At 41.1% G+C, this 18,192-nt stretch overlaps 1 protein-coding gene across 1 annotated transcript; it reads right to left on the reverse strand.

The window, feature by feature from the left end:
* Nucleotides 1-7,347: 7,347 nt before the first annotated feature.
* Nucleotides 7,348-7,680, reverse strand: LOC130708494 (anaphase-promoting complex subunit 16-like). Its single transcript, XM_057549147.1, has one exon. It carries the CDS (start codon nt 7,678-7,680, stop codon nt 7,348-7,350), a length of 333 nt encoding a protein of 110 aa, XP_057405130.1.
* Nucleotides 7,681-18,192: the final 10,512 nt, after the last annotated feature.

Below are 18,192 nucleotides of genomic sequence, written 5' to 3' on the forward strand. Positions count from 1 at the left end.
ATTCATAGGAAGCATCTTCATTATGTCTTAATAATATCAAGTACTATTTTTGTTTTAATGTTTTAAAATATTTTCAGGCGTGCATTTTTCCATCATAATTCCCCTACATTAATATTAGGCTTAATTATATATATTTAATTTATTATGGGGTCAATGTCTCCTTTTTAAATGATTGGATAATTAGTATTTAAATATAACCATAGGTACTTCTTTGACTGTAAGGGTGTCCCAACTCCCTTCTCCTGGCTTTTCTACAAACACAGAGGCTGGAAAAGCTGAGCCTTCCCAGTATACAGAAGTGGCCGGCAGTGAGACTGGGTCTGACTAATAAGATTCAAGGGGAAGTCTGCTGACTCATCTATTAGGTAAGGTTAATTGACGACTGAGTTTCTTAATCCAATTCCTATATTTTCTTTTTTTTAAAAAAATTGACATATAATTGACATATAACATTATATGAATTTTAGGTGTACAACATAATGATTTGGTATATGTATATACTGTGAAATGATCACCACAATAAATTTAGTTAACATCCATCACCACACATAATTACAAATTTTTTTTCTTACAATGAGAACTTTTAAGATCTACTTTCTTAGAAATTTTCAAATATACAACACAATATTGTTGACAGTCGTCACCATGCCTTACATTACATCCCCAAGACTTATTTGTCTTATAACTGGAAGTTTGTATCTTTTGACCACCTTTACCCATTTCTCCCACTCCCCTACCCCCACCTCTGGCAACCACCAATCTATTCCCTGTATCTATGAGTCCAGTTTTTTTAAGATTCTCCTTATCAGTGAGGTCATATGGTATTTGTCTTTCTCTGTTTGACTAATTTCACTTAGCATAATGCCCTCAGGGTCTATCCGTGTTGCTGCGAATGGAAGGATTTGCTTCTTTTTTTATGGCTGAATAATATTCTATTGTATATATACACCACATTTTCTTTCTCCATTCATCTGTTGATGGACACTTAGGTTGCTTCACCTATATTTTCTTTTCTTTTTTTAAAAATAAATTTATTTATTTTATTTATTTATTTTTGGCTGCATTGGGTCTTCATTGCTGCGTGCAGGCTTTCTCTAGTTGCCGCAAGCAGGGGCTACTCTTTGTTAGGGTGTGCAGGCTTGTCACTGCTGTGACTTCTCTTGTTGCGGAGCACGGGCTCTAGGTGTGCAGGCTTCAGTAGTTGTGGCACGCGGGCTCAGTAGTTGTGGCTCATGGGCCATAGAGCTCAGGCTCGGTAGTTGTGGTGCACGGGCTTAGTTGCTCTGTGGGATGTGGGATCTTCCTGGACCAGGGCTTGAACCCGTGTCCCCTGAATTGGCAGGCAGATTCTTAACCACTGTGCCACCAGGGAAGCCCTCACCTATATTTTCTTATTGAAGAAACAGAATAATTTCCCCCAGGGAGTTCTACACTTCAGCCATGTTCTCAGGGTGTTTTACATCCTCGTCTCTTCTCTAAGGCCATAGAGACGACCTCACCACCTGCACATTCCCATGGATTCTGTAGGGAGGAAGTGCTCAAGCAGAGTCCCACAGGCACAGAAAGCAGGTTGGTGGTTACCAAGGTCTGAGGGGAGGTGGGAAGGAGAAGTAACTGCTTCATGGGTATGGATTCTCCTTTTGGAGTGATAAAAATGTTTTGGGTCTAGATGGTAGTGGGGTTTGTAAACATTGTGAATGTACTAAATGCACTGAATTGTTCACTTTAAAATGGTTAATTTTATGTTATGTGAACTTTATCTCAATTAAAAAAAAAAAAAGAGTCCCACTAGCAGAAACATCATCCTGCCCTACTTGTTCTTCCCAGGAAGAGGAGGGATGGGGAATGGTGTAGCAGCGGCGTGTAGGTACATGAGTCACAAACTGAGGAGAACCAAGAATTCTCCACCCTCTTTGTTGCTCCTCTCCCATGGTTTACTTAGGGGTATTGACAGTGAAATGGACTGGCCTCACATCAGGCCCAAGAGAAAAGGAAAGAAGTTTGTTGTAACTTAGGAAAAGCATGTCATAGAAAGACTTCCATTATTATAAAGGCAGACATAAAATACAATGAATAAAGTTAGTTACTTGATGCAAACATAAAAGTTCATTGTTATATAGCTATTTTTTATTATTAAAAATAAAGTTCCCAAATAATGTTCTGGCTTTTGTAATAATGAGAAAGAGGGATTCAGCAATTCATCCAGAAAAATCACCGATGGACACTTGCAGGACCTCAGGTGAGAGCTGAGTGGATTGTCTGTTTAAAGGAATTCACACTGAGTTGTTAATGAGGCTTGGCAAGGCAGTAATTGCTTTTTTTTTTTTTTTTTTTTTTTTTAAAGGATTTTCTTATTTATTTATTTATTAATTATTTATTTTTGGCTGTGTTGGGTCTTCGGTTCGTGCGAGGGCTTTCTCCAGTTGCGGCAAGCGGGGGCCACTCTTCATCGCGGTGCGGGGACCGCTCTTTATCGCGGTGCGCGGGCCTTTCTCTATCGCGGCCCCTCCCGTCGCGGGGCACAGGCTCCAGACGCGCAGGCTCAGCAATTGTGGCTCACGGGCCCAGCTGCTCCGTGGCATGTGGGATCTTCCCAGACCAGGGCTCGAACCCGTGTCCCCTGCATTAGCAGGCAGATTCTCAACCACTGCGCCACCAGGGAAGCCCAGTAATTGCTTTTAAAGGAGAAACTCGTTTACACAGATGTATCTCTAGTTGGTGTATAGTGGGAAGAGATATTTTTGGACAGGGGCCACTGGTGTTCCTCTGTTCTCTGCTGCCCCACCCCACCCTTAGTCAGCCAGGAAACAAAATTCAGGTACTTACCTTTCATCTAAATCCTTTGACAATTCTGCTTCTCTTGGAAAACAAAGCATCACCAGTGTGTGTGTGTGTGTCCCACAAAGCATCACCTGGGAGCCAGGCCTTCTTGGCTCTCTTACTGGGAATCTAGAATATATTGAATATATGTCTTAATCCTATCTTAAGTAAAAGAGCCTGTGGTTTCACAGCATAGCATTAAGCCTATTACCACAACGCCAGCATTTACAGTGCCAATATCTAGACCTTGTTTAGACGAGAAGAAATATGCCACTATTATTTCAGCTTTTCTGTCACTTATGCCCTAATCTAATCCTAAATAATAAGGTCTCTGTATTGCAAAAGGCAGAGATTTTGGGGTAGTGAATCCTTAAAGTAATGCAACTAATCCCTGCCAGTTTCCTTTGAAACAAGATATTAGATGCTAAACCCGGGTGTCATTTAGTTCTGGTTGCAGAGCAGATCCTGAACATGATCCAAACACATGATATTTATAGATGTAAGCATCCTTAGGGCTTGAAGGATGTTTCCTGAATGCTGATCATGTGCCGAGCTCTGTGCCAGGCATGTTTAAGATGCTGCTCTGCATTTATTCTGCTTTATGATTTCTATGGATTTGAGAGAAAAAGTATAATGCAGTGGATGAGAGGAGGGAAAGAAACATTTTAAAGCATTTCCCCAGATGCTTCTCTCTAAGCCCCTCAAACCCAAGCAGTGTACTCCTTTTCTGTTTCTACATGGATGCTCTCAGATTTATCTACCAGGTGACCATGATCTGGTCTCCTGTTCCTGTCTCTCCTTGCCCAGACTTACAAGGGCCCATTTTTGTGCGGATTACACATCTTTCAAGAAGGTTTCCTTCTCCTAGTCACAAAGTGGCTGTGGACACAGAAGTGCTCAAAAGAGACAAATTTCTTTCTCCCCAGCCCTTTCCCATAGCCCAGTCATACAAAGCACTGCTGAATAAAATCACTTCTGCATTTCTTATAATATATTACTCGTATTATAGAAGTTTGTTTCATCAACTGCTCTACCTGAAATATCTCATTCACTTCTCACAGTAACTGTGTGAGCTGGTACTATTTGCACCTCTGCTTTATAGTTGAAGAGTCTGGGGTTTAAATTCATCCAAGGTCACCAAACTAGTGAGCAGTGAAGGCACGATTTGAATTTGGGCAATAAGACTTCAAAGCTTATGTATTTGACTACTTAACTATATTGTCTCTCTAATGTAAGTGCTGAATTCCTGTTAAAATAGACCCTTCAAGTCTAAGCATTACCATGGAATTTAGTTTGGAAGATACTAAAGGATCATGGAATACTGAGTTTTTTTGTAAGAAGCATTTTTAGTGAGAGACATTTTTGGCACACAGTTTAAAGGGACCTTGCTTTCAGATATGGCTGGGTCCAGGTTCTCAAATGATGTGATTAGAACTGGATATTTCTTTTTATTTGTCCATTTCTGTGTGATTAATCCACTTTGGGGGAGGTTGTTATATACACTGAATCTAATCCTATCTGATGTGCAACCCCAATTCTCAGAGCTCTGGGCGGATTCACTTAGCTTAGCTTGATGAGCTAACATGATAATGGAAACTAATGAATGTGGCCAGGGGGATTTACTACTCTTCTTTGCAAGGCCTGTCTCCCATGCCCACACCTGTGGCCCTGGAGTGGAGTCAGCCCATCCAAATACATGGCCTGACAATGTGGGGGAAACGCTTTCCCAAAGAAAACCATTGTGTTCTCACCAGAAGCAGGGAGAGTGGGTCAGGAAGGAACTTCAGCTACTCACTGCAGTAATTAAAGGATCTTTTCTATTTACAAGACTTGACATGCTAGTTTAATGATGAAGAAGCCTCCTCCAATAGAGAGGATCTTGGAGTTAGGACCGGAAGACTTATATTCTAGCCCTGTTTCTACTGAAACAAACTATCTAACAGTCCATTCCTTGACCTCAGTAACTTCTATAAACCAAAGGACTTGAATAAATCATTTGTGTATATATCAACTTCTAAAGTTCTATACCATTTTAATTGACTTTACCTACTCTTTCCCCCCACCCTCACTATGCTCCAGGCATGTCAGTCTTTTAGCTGCTTATTTATGGCTGTTCTTCCCTGTTTTTAAACCTTTGCCCATGTTGTTCTCTCTGCCTGGAAAATGCCTTTCCCTCTACTTGTCATCTGATTTGATATTCAGATACCACTTTAAATATCACTTCCTCAGCAAAGCCTTCCATGAATTCTCTATCTAAATTAGGTTGCCCGTGTTATATCTCTTAGAGCACCTGTTTTTTCTCTTTAGATTGATTACCAGAATTTGTATAATATAATATAATATAATATAATATAATATAATATAATAATTATTTTGAGCGCATACTAGGAGCCAGGCACTAGGCTAATTCTAAGCACTAGGGATACAACAGTGAAAAGGCAATTGTTCCTGACCTCATGGAACTTATGGTCTAGTAAGGGAGAAAGTTGGAAAACAAATAAACGTATAAGATCACGGCAAGTAAACATATAAATGTGATGGAGAACAATAAAGCAAGAAGAATATAGCGTAACTTATTTTAGGCCTATTTCAGATTATGTGGCAAGGACAGGTCTCTTCAATGATGTGATATTTAAGCTGAATAAACTTAGGGGAAGAATATTCCAGGCAGAGAGAACAACAAGTGCAGAGCGAGAAAGCTGGAGCTGAAGGATCTGGGGGAGAGATGTGCATCTACGGATAGGAAAATGGCTAAACGAATTATATATTAGAATCTCATGTAGCTATTAGTTATTAATATTACATATCTGTTTACTTTTGTTCATTATTTTAACATATACAAGGCCTTTTCCCGACCAGAGTATGCATCTCTGTATTCTTTTTTTGTGTGTGTAGCTGTATTTTTATGTTTTTTTTTAATTTATCTGGAATTTAGTTTGATGTGAAGTGAAACTCTACCTTGAGCATTTTTCCAAATTCTTCTTCTTTTTTTATATATTAAGTTTTTATATATACTAGGATATACTTGAGATTTTGGTCCGTTCATCTGACTGTTGTGTCTTAGGTTAGTATTTCGCTGCTTTTTTTTTTTCTACTTTATTATTACAAGTTTCAAAAAAAGAAAAAGAAAAAGAATTAGATATATATGAATTATATATATCATTGCCTTGATTCAACAATCATTGCCATATTTTCTTTATATGACTATCTTTTAAATTTCTTTATCACTTCAAAATAAGTTGCAGACATCATAATCTCTCTTCCTAAATACTTCATACACACCTCCTAAGAACACTTCCTACACAACCATTATCACACCTAAGATAATTAACAAAAATTCCTTAATGCCATGTAATATCTAGTCTTGCTTTTTTATAGCTAGTGTTTTGAACCAGTACTGAATCAGAATTCTTGTGTATATCACATTGTTGTAATTTTTAAAGTTCTATCCTCATTATTCTTTATGGTAAAAAAAAAAAAAAGTCCTAACAATTCTTCTTTTTTTTTTTCTGAGGCAAAATTTGCATACAATTTAATAAATGATTCTCCTAACTGTGCAGTGTGGACCCTGTGGTCCCATGAGGAAAAACAAAATACACCTCTTAGCTTTCCAGGTTTTTCCTTTTCTTGGTAAAAAACCTACTCAGATATTGATGATAAATTCATATACTTCTAAAAAGACAAATATCCCTGAGAGAAAGCAAATCTACCATTTGCTTAGGAGAAATGGTTTTTAGATTCCCTTCTTATAAAAAGTAATTTGCCCTCTTTCCCCTATCCCAAATTCCTGAGGCTTTGAAAGGATAAAGAAACCAGTTTGGAGCTCTTTCAAAGGATTTATTTGCTACAGAATTGCCTGAGCCCACCAACAAGATGAACTCAGGATTTCTGTGTTTAAAAGGATTTTGCTCACTGCTTTACTTTTACCAGAACTTCAATATTCAAAAAGCAATTCTTTTTGCCAGAATTTGGCATGCCTAGAGGAGGTTAGAAAAAGAATCTATAGAATTAGATGTCTAAAAATAGAAAAAAAATCCCAAACATTAAAAAATTCCTAATTTGGACAGGTCCTGAGTTGAAATCACATTCATCTGCAAAAAGAACAGTTTTAGGTCAGAAATGCTGTATTTTATAACTCCAGATCTTGACCTTGGACTTGACTGGTGAGCATTCTAGGAACTGCAAGAATTGACAGGAGGGATGCCATTCCGTTGGCCAATTCTGGCATGTGTCCTGGCTTGTGAAGTTTTATAAGTCTCTCGTAAACCCAAACCTCCTGGTTCTGTGATGCCAATTGCCTAAATCTGATTCTCAATACTTTTTAAACAAATAAACAAAAAATTTCCCTGTAAGATCACACATTTAAGTATTTTTTGCTTGTGGATAGATACAGAGAAACCAAGTATGGATGTGAATTAACAATTCAGTGATGGAGCTGTGAATCTCTGGATGGCTATGTAAGCTGTAAGAAAAGTTCCTCACTGGACCCGCACTTGCTGTGCCCCAGAGGTGACCATCCAGGCAAGGTCAACGTGAAGAGGGTGTGAACCCCAGCAGCTGCTTGGATGGGTTTAAATCGCCACTATCTGCCTCCAGCTCTTCTACCAGACCAGCTAGTTTTTCCATCCGAGCAACTTGCTGATCATGTTTCACCTGTTTAAGCGTAGATGCCACTTGATAGTTGAAAACGTATTCACAGAGGAATGTCTCAGAGCCATCTTCTAACATCTCTCCAGCTCCTTTGGGGTAGGTGAAAAGGGCTTTCCGTGGTGGGGCAAGGTCTGAGCCACTGAAACCAGATCCAGTGACACAGCTTCCACTGACCGCACCGACTGAGGAGGAGGATGAAGAGGCAGCCATTTCCTCTCTAGTAGAATTCTCACTTCCCTCTGCAGCTTTGACAAGTTCCTCTACAGCCCCGCCCCCAAGGCCAACCGGAGCGGCCGCGTTTACTGCTACGAGGGCGGCGGCCTGCTCCCTAACAATTCTTATTTATTATTGCAGATAAAATTTAGACCTATTGGTAAAGTGCCAAAAATTACTATTGGATTTTTATTAGACTTCAGTGAAACCTATACGTTATTCTGTGTAGAAGTGATCATTTTTACTATATTTAGGTTTTCCATACAGGATTGTCTTATGTCGCATTACTTCTTTTTCAATTTTAAAAATTTTTATTGGAGTATAGTTGTATGTCTCATTAATTATTGAAATATTATTCAATGTCTTAGTAAAGTTTTTATAATTTAAATCTTGAATATTTAGTGTTAAGATTATCCCTAGTATTTTATCATTTGCTATTATGAATGCAGTTTTTTTCTCATTGTAGTTTTTTAAAAATTAATTAATTAATTAATTTATGGCTGTGTTGGGTCTTCGTTTCTGTGCGAGGGCTCTCTCTAGTTGTGGCAAGCGGGCGCCACTCTTCATCGCAGCGCGCGGGCCTCTCACTATCGCGGCCTCTCTTGTTGCGGAGCGCAGGCTCAGTAATTGTGGCTCACGGGCCCAGTTGCTCCACGGCATGTAGGATCTTCCCAGACCAGGGCTCAAACCCGTGTCCCCTGCATTGGCAGGCAGATTCTCAACCACTGCGCCACCAGGGAAGCCCTCTCATTGTATTTTCTAAGTGATCGCTGCTGATGTAAAGGAAAAGGTATTGAAACTCTTATTAGATGTTGCTTATTAGTTCAAATTACTTGCAGCTGATTATTTTGATTTTTATAAGTACTGTAGTAGTTTACAAGTAATGAAATTTGACTCCTCCTATCCAATACTTAATGAAGTTTCAAGCTTTAATACAAGGGCTGTGGTTTCCAAAATAATATTAAATAAACATGTTGATTGTGGGCATCCTTGCTTATTTCTAGATTTGTTTGATAATCATTTGTGGTGTTGACTCTTTTGACTGAACTTATATGTTTAATAGGAATGCTCCACATATATCATATTTACACATCATCTAAAGCTGAGTTCAAGGCAGCAACTACACAAAAGAGGACTAACTTGAATCAACATTAGATGTTTTCTTCTAGGCATAAGAATGTGGCAGTCTTTACTGAGTTGGGATAGTGACAGATGAAAACTGTATGTTCCTGAGGCACTCATGTCACTTAACTCCATGGTAAAGTTCGGCTACTTTCCTTCTTCTAGATTTCTAAATAAGTAAGATCTCAACATAAAGTCTCTCAGTCAGGAGCTGTTTGACATCAGGCAGTTCAAATCAACCATGCAGACAGGAATTGGAACCTGTGCAGTAACTATCGGCCACAAGGAATTACTTCCCCAAATCATGGTTGTAACAAAGTTTAGGTATGCTGGCTTAACCTGCAAGAGTGTATCCATCAGGGTTCAAGCAGGAAAACAAATCACTCTGGGCCTTTCAAGCAAAGAATCAAGTGTTTATATTGGGCTTCCCTGGTGGCGCAGTGGTTAAGAATCCGCCTGCCAATGCAGGGGACACGGGTTTCAGCCCTGGTCTGGGAAGATCGCACATTCCGCAGAGCAACTAAGCCCGTGCGCCACAACTACTGAGCCTGCGCTCTAGAGCCCACGAGCCACAGCTACTGAGCCCAAGTACCACGACTATTGCAGCCCGCACACCTAGAGCCCATGCTCTGCAACAAGAGAAGCCACTGCAGTGAGACGCCTGCGCACCACAACGAAGAGTAGCTCCTGCTCGCCACAACTAGAGAAAGCTTGCATGCAGCAACAAAGACCCAACACAGCCAAAATAAATAAATAAATTAAATTAAATTAAATTAAAATTAAAAGAATCAAGTGTTTATAACACTGAAGAAGAAGGAGACTTCCCTGGTGGCACAGTGGTTAAGAATCCGCCTACCAATGCAGGGGACACGGGTTCAATCCCTGGTCCGGGAAGATCCCACATGCCGCAGAGCAACTAAGCCCGTGCACCACAACTACTGAAGCCTGCGCACCCTACAGCCTGTGCGCCACAACTGCTGAGTCCACGCAGCTCAACTACTGAAGCCCCCATGCTCTAGGGCCCGCGTGCTGCGACTACTGAAGCCCGTGCACCTAGAGCCCGTGCTCTGCAAACAGAAGCCACCGCAGTGAGAAGACCGTGCGCCGCAATGAAGAGTAGCACCCGCTCGCCACAACTAGAGAAAGCCCACGCACAGCAACGAAGACCCAATGCAGCCAAAAATAAATAAAATTTTTTAAAAAAATGAATGGACTAATATTAAAAAAAAAAATGAATTGACTAAAGGTTAAAAAAAAAAAAAGAAGAGGAAGTCAGGGGAACCTGCCACTGGCTTCCAGGTTGGCACTATTGCTCTGGTCCTACAAATCAGTAAGTTGTGGCTGCCACACAGGTCAGGAAATCACAGGAACTAGCCACCAGCCAACATCGCTGCTTTGTTGCAGAGAGGCAAGTGACTAACAGTGGAATGCCTGTGCTCATTACAGCAATCCCCATCTGCCTCATCCCACACACCTGCCCACTCCACCAGAGGAAGAAAGACATGGCTTCTACCTCTCTTCTGCCTTACAAATAGTGCATGAGTGTATCTTGTGCTGACTGTAAATGGCATCCAGGATCCTGTAGACAACAGGGTCTGAGAAATACAGTTCCAAGATTCTAGCATTTGTGATATAGAGAAGAGCTTAGAAGGGAGTGAGAATGCATCTTGGATTAAAAGAGAAAAGAAAAAAAAGCAGTCTATCTCTTCGGCTTCTCAGCAGCCACACAGTGCTTTCTATCTATAGTTAAGCAAACAACAACAACAGCAAAAATTCCTTCTAATTTTATGCAACTATCCCTTATACAAAGAAAAGCATGCCCACCTTTTCTCCAGAAGGGGACAACAAAAGTCTCATCAGCCACTATACTATTTCTGAATGATATTTCTTATTTAGTCATAATCCTCCTTTGATAATCTGTACATACTGGATTAATTTATAACATTAACTGCCACCAAATTCTTTATATAAAATAATACGGAAAGGGGAAAGGGAAAAAAATAGGTTGGTAAATAAAGTATGTACGTAACAAAACATGGAAAAACATACATAGGAACTTCATCCTTGTTTCTGCAACTGGTCATCAGACTATAACATATTTATAACCTCCTTTGTCCACTACCTATATCCTGTTCTCTATTTCTGTGACCTTAGCTGGTCACAGTTCTCTACAAGTGGTGATATGACCCAGATCTCCATTTCTGAAGGGTCTGAGCTCTTACTGGCCCTGTTTCTGTTGGGTTGTTATAGTTTTTTATTACATTTTAGCCACTGGTCATGGAAGTACTAAGAGGTGCTTTAGAAAATACCCAGAATTCTGGGACTTCCCTCGTGACGTAGTGGTTAAGAATCCGTCTGCCAATGCATGGGACACGGGTTCGAGCCCTGGTCCGGGAAGATCTCACATGCCATGGAGCAACTAAGCCCATGCACCACAACTACTGAGCCTGCGCTCTAGAGCCCGCAAGCTACAACTACTGAGCCCGCGAGCCACAGCTACTGAAGCCTGCACACCTAGAGCCTGTGCTCCGCAACAAGAGAAGCCACTGCAATGAGAAGCCTGTGCACCGCAATGAAGAGTAGCCCCCGCTCACCACAACTAGAGAAAACCCGCGTGCAGCAACGAAGACCCAGCGCAGCCAAAAACAAACAAATGATAAATCAATAAATAAATTTAAAAAAGGAATATACCCAGAATTCTAGATATATTCCTTATTCCCAATGTGAAGCAATCAACATGTTTTCCATTTATAATTAGCATCAATTGCCCCTTCTTTGCTTGTGGATTCAGTGGTATGAAGATCCCTAAATGTCCAGGTGGCAGTCTTAACTTCTAGTTCAGTGGGATCATTGTTTTTATTTCTTGGAAAAACATTCCTTTCATTAGAACTAAGTTATCTAAACCAACAGAGCCAGTAACTCTGGGATGAGGATAATCCCATATTGTTAAACCCATGTTTGTAACTCTGTGGCCATTTTCAACATGAGCTCATTGAGCAAGTGCTGGAGTGGTTGGGGAATGATCCTGGCTCACATACAGAATCTGTTGTCTTGTCCACTTGATTATTGGAGGCCTTGTCTGCAGTTGGTGCACTTTGGTGAATGTTTACATGGAATGCTAACATCTTCTCATTCTGTGCTATTCTGAGAGGTAGAACCACATGCATCTCTCCTTATCACTGATCCTCTGGTCTTATTGTGCAACAAAAACCATTATCCACAAACCATTAGCCCCTGTCCCAGAGTCAGTGATATCTGTATTTCTGGACATCTCTCTTTCCAAATGAACTGTTTCAAGTTCTGCCCATTTGGAGGATTTCTCTTCCCTGTGGTCCTTCAGGGCTATCCTTAAGTGGGATTACATCATAGTTCTATAGTAATTTCTTTTGGCTTATGTCAAATATCATGAAGATATCATGAAATATCATGCTTTAGCCCATCTTCCCCTGGATGATGGAATGGATACCATTCCACTTGATGAAGGAGTGCTGCTGGGCATTCCCAGCTTTAAATACTGGTGTGTCAGATAACACCAGTTCATGATGGGCATAATAGATCATACCATCAATGATCAAGCATGGCTTTGCTTCAAAGCCTATGGGTCTACTCTATGATTCTCCCATTAGTGCTTACCAGAGGCTCCATATAGCATCGTTATGTGCCACAGACAGACCACCACTGGATTTACTGGGTCATGAGTCCCAAGTGTTAGACCAGCTTGTTTTTCCTTTTTCTTTGGCTCCACTCAAAACCGTCAACTTTATGGGTAAATGAGTTGGAGCAGTATAAGAAATGTGGCACATGCTGCCTCCAAAATCCAAAAAAGGCCCTCTTATCATTGCACCTCTTTCTTAGTGATAGGGAGTTTAACATGCACAAAATTCTTTCACTTTGAAGTGGGTAGCCCAAGAGGACTAAGACCACTGGAGCCCTAGAAACTTAACTGAGGTAGTGGATTCCTGAATTTTCATGAGGTTTATCTCCCACTTTGTGGCATGTGTCTTCCAAGGCATCAAGCAGACTTGCTACATGCTGCTCACCAGGTCCTTCAAGCACTGTGTCCTGTGGAAGAGCAAGACAATCACAGTCCTAGTGGAGGGACTTCCCTGGTGATGCAGTGGTTAAGAATCCGCCTGCCAACGCAGGGGACATGGGTTTGAGCCCTGGTCCGGGAAGATCCCACATGCAACGGAGCAACTAAGCCCGTGAGCCACAACTACTGAGCCTGCGCTCTAGAGCCCTCGAGGCACAACTACGGAAGCCCACGCGCCTAGAGCCCTGCTCGGCAACAAGAGGAGCCACCGCAATGAGAAGCCTGTGCACCGCAATGAAGAGTAGCCCCCGCTCACCTCAACTAGAAAAAAGCCCGTGCACAGCAACGAAGACCCAATGCAGCCAAAAATAAATAAATAAAATAAATAAATTTATTAAAAAAAAAAAAGTCCTGGCGGACTAGAGCATGACACAAAGTTGAGGAGTTGACACAGCCCTGTGGGAAGACAGGCAGGTGTACTGCTTCTGCTGACAGATGAAGTAAAGTGCCTCTGGTGGTCTTTACTAATTGGTATAGAGAAAAAATAGTCTGCCCAGATTAATAGCAGTACACCAGTTGCAAGGGGCTATGTTAATCTGCTCCAGTAATCAGTAAAAGCAGATCCAATTGGAATCCCTACCTGAATAAATTTTCATAATCCATTATCAAGCTCTAAAATCATGTCCTGCACAGATCAAGCAGAAGAGTTGAAAGAGATATGAATCAGACTTATGCTTCTGGAAAAAAATGGAGTTAGATGTATTTTTACTTATTTCTCCTGCCAATTATAACTAAAATCCTTGGTTGAAATACTTAAAGCACTTATCATAAGACTCTGAAAGGTTGGGGAAAAGAAGGTGGCCTGGCCAGGCCCTTTGGGACTTGAAAACTGGCCCAGCAGTGAGCTTCGTGAGGTTTTTATTTTGCCTCCTGTATATCCAGGCCTCAGTACAAGGGAATCCTGCTCTCACTAGCCAAAGGAATGGGAAAACAGTGACTCTTCAGGACAGAACCCATACTACTCCAGGTAAACACCATGAAAAAAGCCACACGCATCCCCATTGTCACTATTTCTGGCCAAGCCTGTGGGATGGAGCCCTGTTGACATTGCCCGGCCTGCACCAACACAAGCAGACGCAGCTATCCCCTAACCTGGCACTACAGAGACTGTGAGGGGGTGCATTCTTGACCGTCGCTGCACTACGCTAAGTGAACAGCTGCAAAAAGGCAACGTGCTGCTCCTTCCCAACTAGTGAATGGGTGAGAATTAGACGAGAGAACTGGAAAGCAGGATTCTTTAAATCTGTGTATGAAGTCCTGGGCATACCTTTGAGCAGACCATCCATGAGGTTGACCGTAATCAACACAGCAAACTGAACTATGTGTGGACTACTGCCCAGGTTTCAGTTTGGCTTCTGGGTCACACCCAAGTAGGGCAGACCAGAATAGCAATGCAAAGGCTTTGAAAATGAGATGACACTTGAAACATAGACCACAAAAGTGGGCCAGGACATGCATTTTGAACCTGAACAGTTTGACTGCCTTCTAAAATGGAAGATCTAAATAGGAACCAGAGTCTCATAATATTCAAAATGTCCTGGATACAATGCAAAATTACTCATCATATCAAGAACAAGGAAAATCCTCAACCTGAATGAGAGCTATAAAGAGGAACTAAATGGAAATTTTAGAACTGAAAAATACCAATGAATAAATAAATAATAAATCAATGGCTGGGCTTGACAGCAGAATGGAAAAGACAGAAGAAAGAATCAGTGGACTTGAAGGTGGAGCAATAACAGTTACCCAGTCTGAACAACAGAGAGAAAACAGGGAAAACAAACAAACAAAAATGAGCAGAGCCTCAGGGACATAGGAGACTCTAACAAAAGATCTAACATTCATGTCATTGAAGTCCCAGAAGGAGAAGAGAAAAAGAGGGAAGGGCCACAGAAAGAAAGAATGTCAGAAAATTTCCCAAATTTGGCAAAAAATACAAGCCTACATATTTAAGAAGCTTAGTACTATGGACTGAATTGTGCTCCCCATCCCCAGATTCATAGGTTGAAGCCCTAACCCCAATGTGATTATATTTGGGGAGAGGGCTTTTCGGAGGTAATTAAAATTAAATGAAGTCATAAGGGTGGGTTCCTAATCCATTAGGATTGGTGGCCTTATAAGAAGAGGAAGAGCTTTCTCTCTTTCTCTCTCTTCCTCTTTCTCGTTCTCCTTGTGCACACACCAAAGAAAGTCCAGGTAAGGACATAGCAGGAAGGGATCCATCTGCAATCCAGAAACAGAGCCTTCACCAGAACTGAATTGGCTGGCACTTTGATCTTGGATTTACCAGCCTCCAGAAATAAATTTCTGTTGTGTCTACCTCATTCATGGAATTTCAGTGTGGCAGCTCAAGCTGAGTAAGACACTGAGAAAACCTCAAATAAGATAAACCCGAAGAAATCCATGCCAAGACACATCGTAGTCAAACTTCTGAATACTAAAGACAAAGAAAAGTGCTGAAAGAAGCAAAAGAGAAATGACATTTTATCTATAGGGGGAAAAATATTTGAATGATATGATTTCTCATCAGAAACCATGGAGGCCAGAAAGAAGTGGCACACATTTTTCAAGTGCTGAAAGAAAAGAACTGTTGACCCAGAATACTATATCTTGTGAAAATATCTTTCAGGAATGAAGGAGAAATCAAGTCATTCTCAGATGAAAGAAAACTGAGAATTAGATGCCAGCCTTTAAAAAAAAAAGACTGAAGGAAGTTCCCTAAACAAAAAGAAAATGATAAAAGAAGCATTCTTGGAACATTACAAGGGAAGAAGAAACAATGGAAAGAGCAAAAATATAGATAATGTCTTCTTGCTATGAATTCCCTCAATTTTTGTCTGAGAAAGTATTTATCCTTCGCTTTTTTTTTTTTTTTTTTTTGGCTGTATTGCTGCGTGCAGGCTTTCTCTAGTTGTGGAGAGTGGGGGCTACTCTTCATTGTGGTGTGCGGGCTTCTCATTGTGGTGGCTTCTCTTGTGCAGAGCATGGGCTCTAGGTGTGCGGGCTTCAGTAGTTGCAGCACGTGGGCTCAGTAGTTTTGGTGCATGGGCTTAGTTGCTCCATGGCATGTGGGATCTTCCCAGACCAGGGCTCGAACCCACGTCCCCTGCATTGGCAGGCAGATACTTAACCACTCACTGCGCCACCAGGGAAGTCCTATCCTTCACTTTTTAAAAAAAGTTATTTATTTATTTATTTTTAGCTGCATTGGATCTTTGTTGCTGCACACAGGCTTTCCCTAGTTGGCATCGAGCGGGGGCTACTCTTCGTTGCGGTGCGTGGGCTTCTCATTGCGGTGGCTTCTCTTGTTGCAGAGCACAGGCTCTAGGTGCATGGGCTTCAGTAGTTGTGGTACGTGGGCTTAGTTGCTCCGTGGCATGTGGGATCTAAGTTCCCTGACCAGGGATTGAACCTGTGTCCCCTGCATTGGCAGGTGGATTCTTTTTTTTTTTGGAAATTTATTTTATTTATTTTTTATACAGCAGGTTCTTATTAGTTATCCATTTTATACATATTAGGGTATACATGTCAATCCCAGTCTCCCAATTCATCCCACCACCACCCCTACCCCCCGCCACTTTCCCCCCTTGGTGTCCTTACGTTTGTTCTCTACATCTGTGTCTATTTCTGCCCTGCAAACTGGTTCATCTGTACCATTTTGGCAGGTGGATTCTTAACCACTGCACCTCCAGGGAAGTCCCTATCCTTCACTTTTGAAGGATAATTTTCCTGTATAGAAACTTAGGCTGGTGGTTTTTTCTTTTAATAGTTTAAATATTTCACTCCATTCTCTTCTTATTTGCATACTTTTTTTTTTTTAAACAAGAAATCTGCTGAAATTCTTACCTTTGTTCCTCTATAGGTAAGGTGTTTTTTTCCTCTAGCTTTTTAAAAGATTTTCCTCTTTGTCTTTGGTTTTCTGCAATTTAAATATGATATGCCTAAGTGTTGTTGTATTTCTCTTGCTTAGTGTTCTGTGATCTTCCTGGACCTATGGTTTGATGTTTGTTTTAATTTTTTTTTATTTTATTTTTAATTTTTTGGCCTTGTCATGCAGCTTGCAGGACCTTAGTTCCCTGACCAGGGATTGAACCTGTGCCCCCTGCAGTGGAAGTGCACAATCCTAACCACTGGACCGCCAGGATATCTCCTGTTTTAATTTTTGAAAGTTTTCACTTAATACTACTTCAGAGATTTCTTCTGCTCCTTTCTCCTTTTGGTATTCCAATTATGCATATATTGTACCTTTTGAAATTGTCCTACAGTTTCTGGATGTTTGGGTCTGGCTTTTTGTTTCTGTTTTTTTGTTTTTCATTCAGTTTTCTTCTTTTGCATTTCAATTTGGAAAAAGGTCTATTGACCTATCCAAGCTCACTAATTTCTTTCCTCAGCTGTGTCGAATCTACTAATGATCACTTAGAAGGTAGTCTTCATTTCTCTTACAGGGTTTTGATTTCTATCATTTTCTTTTAATTATTTCTTGGAGTTTCCATCTCTCTGCTCACACTGGCCATCTGTTCTTACATGCTGTCTACTTCTTCTTTTTTTTAATTTTAAATTTTATTTATTTATTTATTTATTGGCTGCATTGGGTCTTTGTTGCTGCACGTGGCCTTTCTCTAGTTGCGGTGAGTGGGGGCTACTCTTTGTTGCGGTGCACGGACTTCTCATTGCGGTGGCTTCTCTTGTTGCGGAGCACGGGCTCTAGGCATGCAGGCTTCAGTAGCTGTGGCTCGCGGGCTCAGTAGTTGTAGCTTGGGGGCTCTAGAGTGCAGGCTCAGTAGTTGTGGTGCATGGGCTTAGTTGCTCCATGGCATATGAGATCTTCCCAGACCAGGGCTCGAACCTGTGTCCCATGCATTGGCAGGCGGATTCTTAACCACTGCGCCACCAGGGAAGTCCCTCTATCAGAACTTTTAACATGTTATTTTAACATAGTTACTTTAAATTCCTTTTAGAATCATTCCAACACCTGTATCATATGCATGTTTGGTTCTGATGATTTTTGTCTCTTCAAACAGTTTTTTTCTTGACTTTTTGCATGCCTTGTAATTTTTGTTGAAAGCCCAGTGTGCTGTATTGGGTATTAGGAACTGAGGTAAATAGGGCTTTAATATGAGATTTATGTTAATTTGGCTAGAGTTGGGCTGTGTTTAATATTGCCTGTTTAGGACTTCCCTGGTGGCACAGTGGTTGAGAATCTGCCTGCCAATGCAGGGACACAGGTTCGAGCCCTGGTCCGGGAAGATCCCACATACCACGGAGCAACCAAGCCTGTGAGCCACAACTACTGA

Source organism: Balaenoptera acutorostrata, chromosome 6 (genome assembly GCF_949987535.1).
Source record: "Balaenoptera acutorostrata chromosome 6, mBalAcu1.1, whole genome shotgun sequence".
NCBI classification, from domain to species: Eukaryota; Metazoa; Chordata; class Mammalia; order Artiodactyla; family Balaenopteridae; genus Balaenoptera; species Balaenoptera acutorostrata.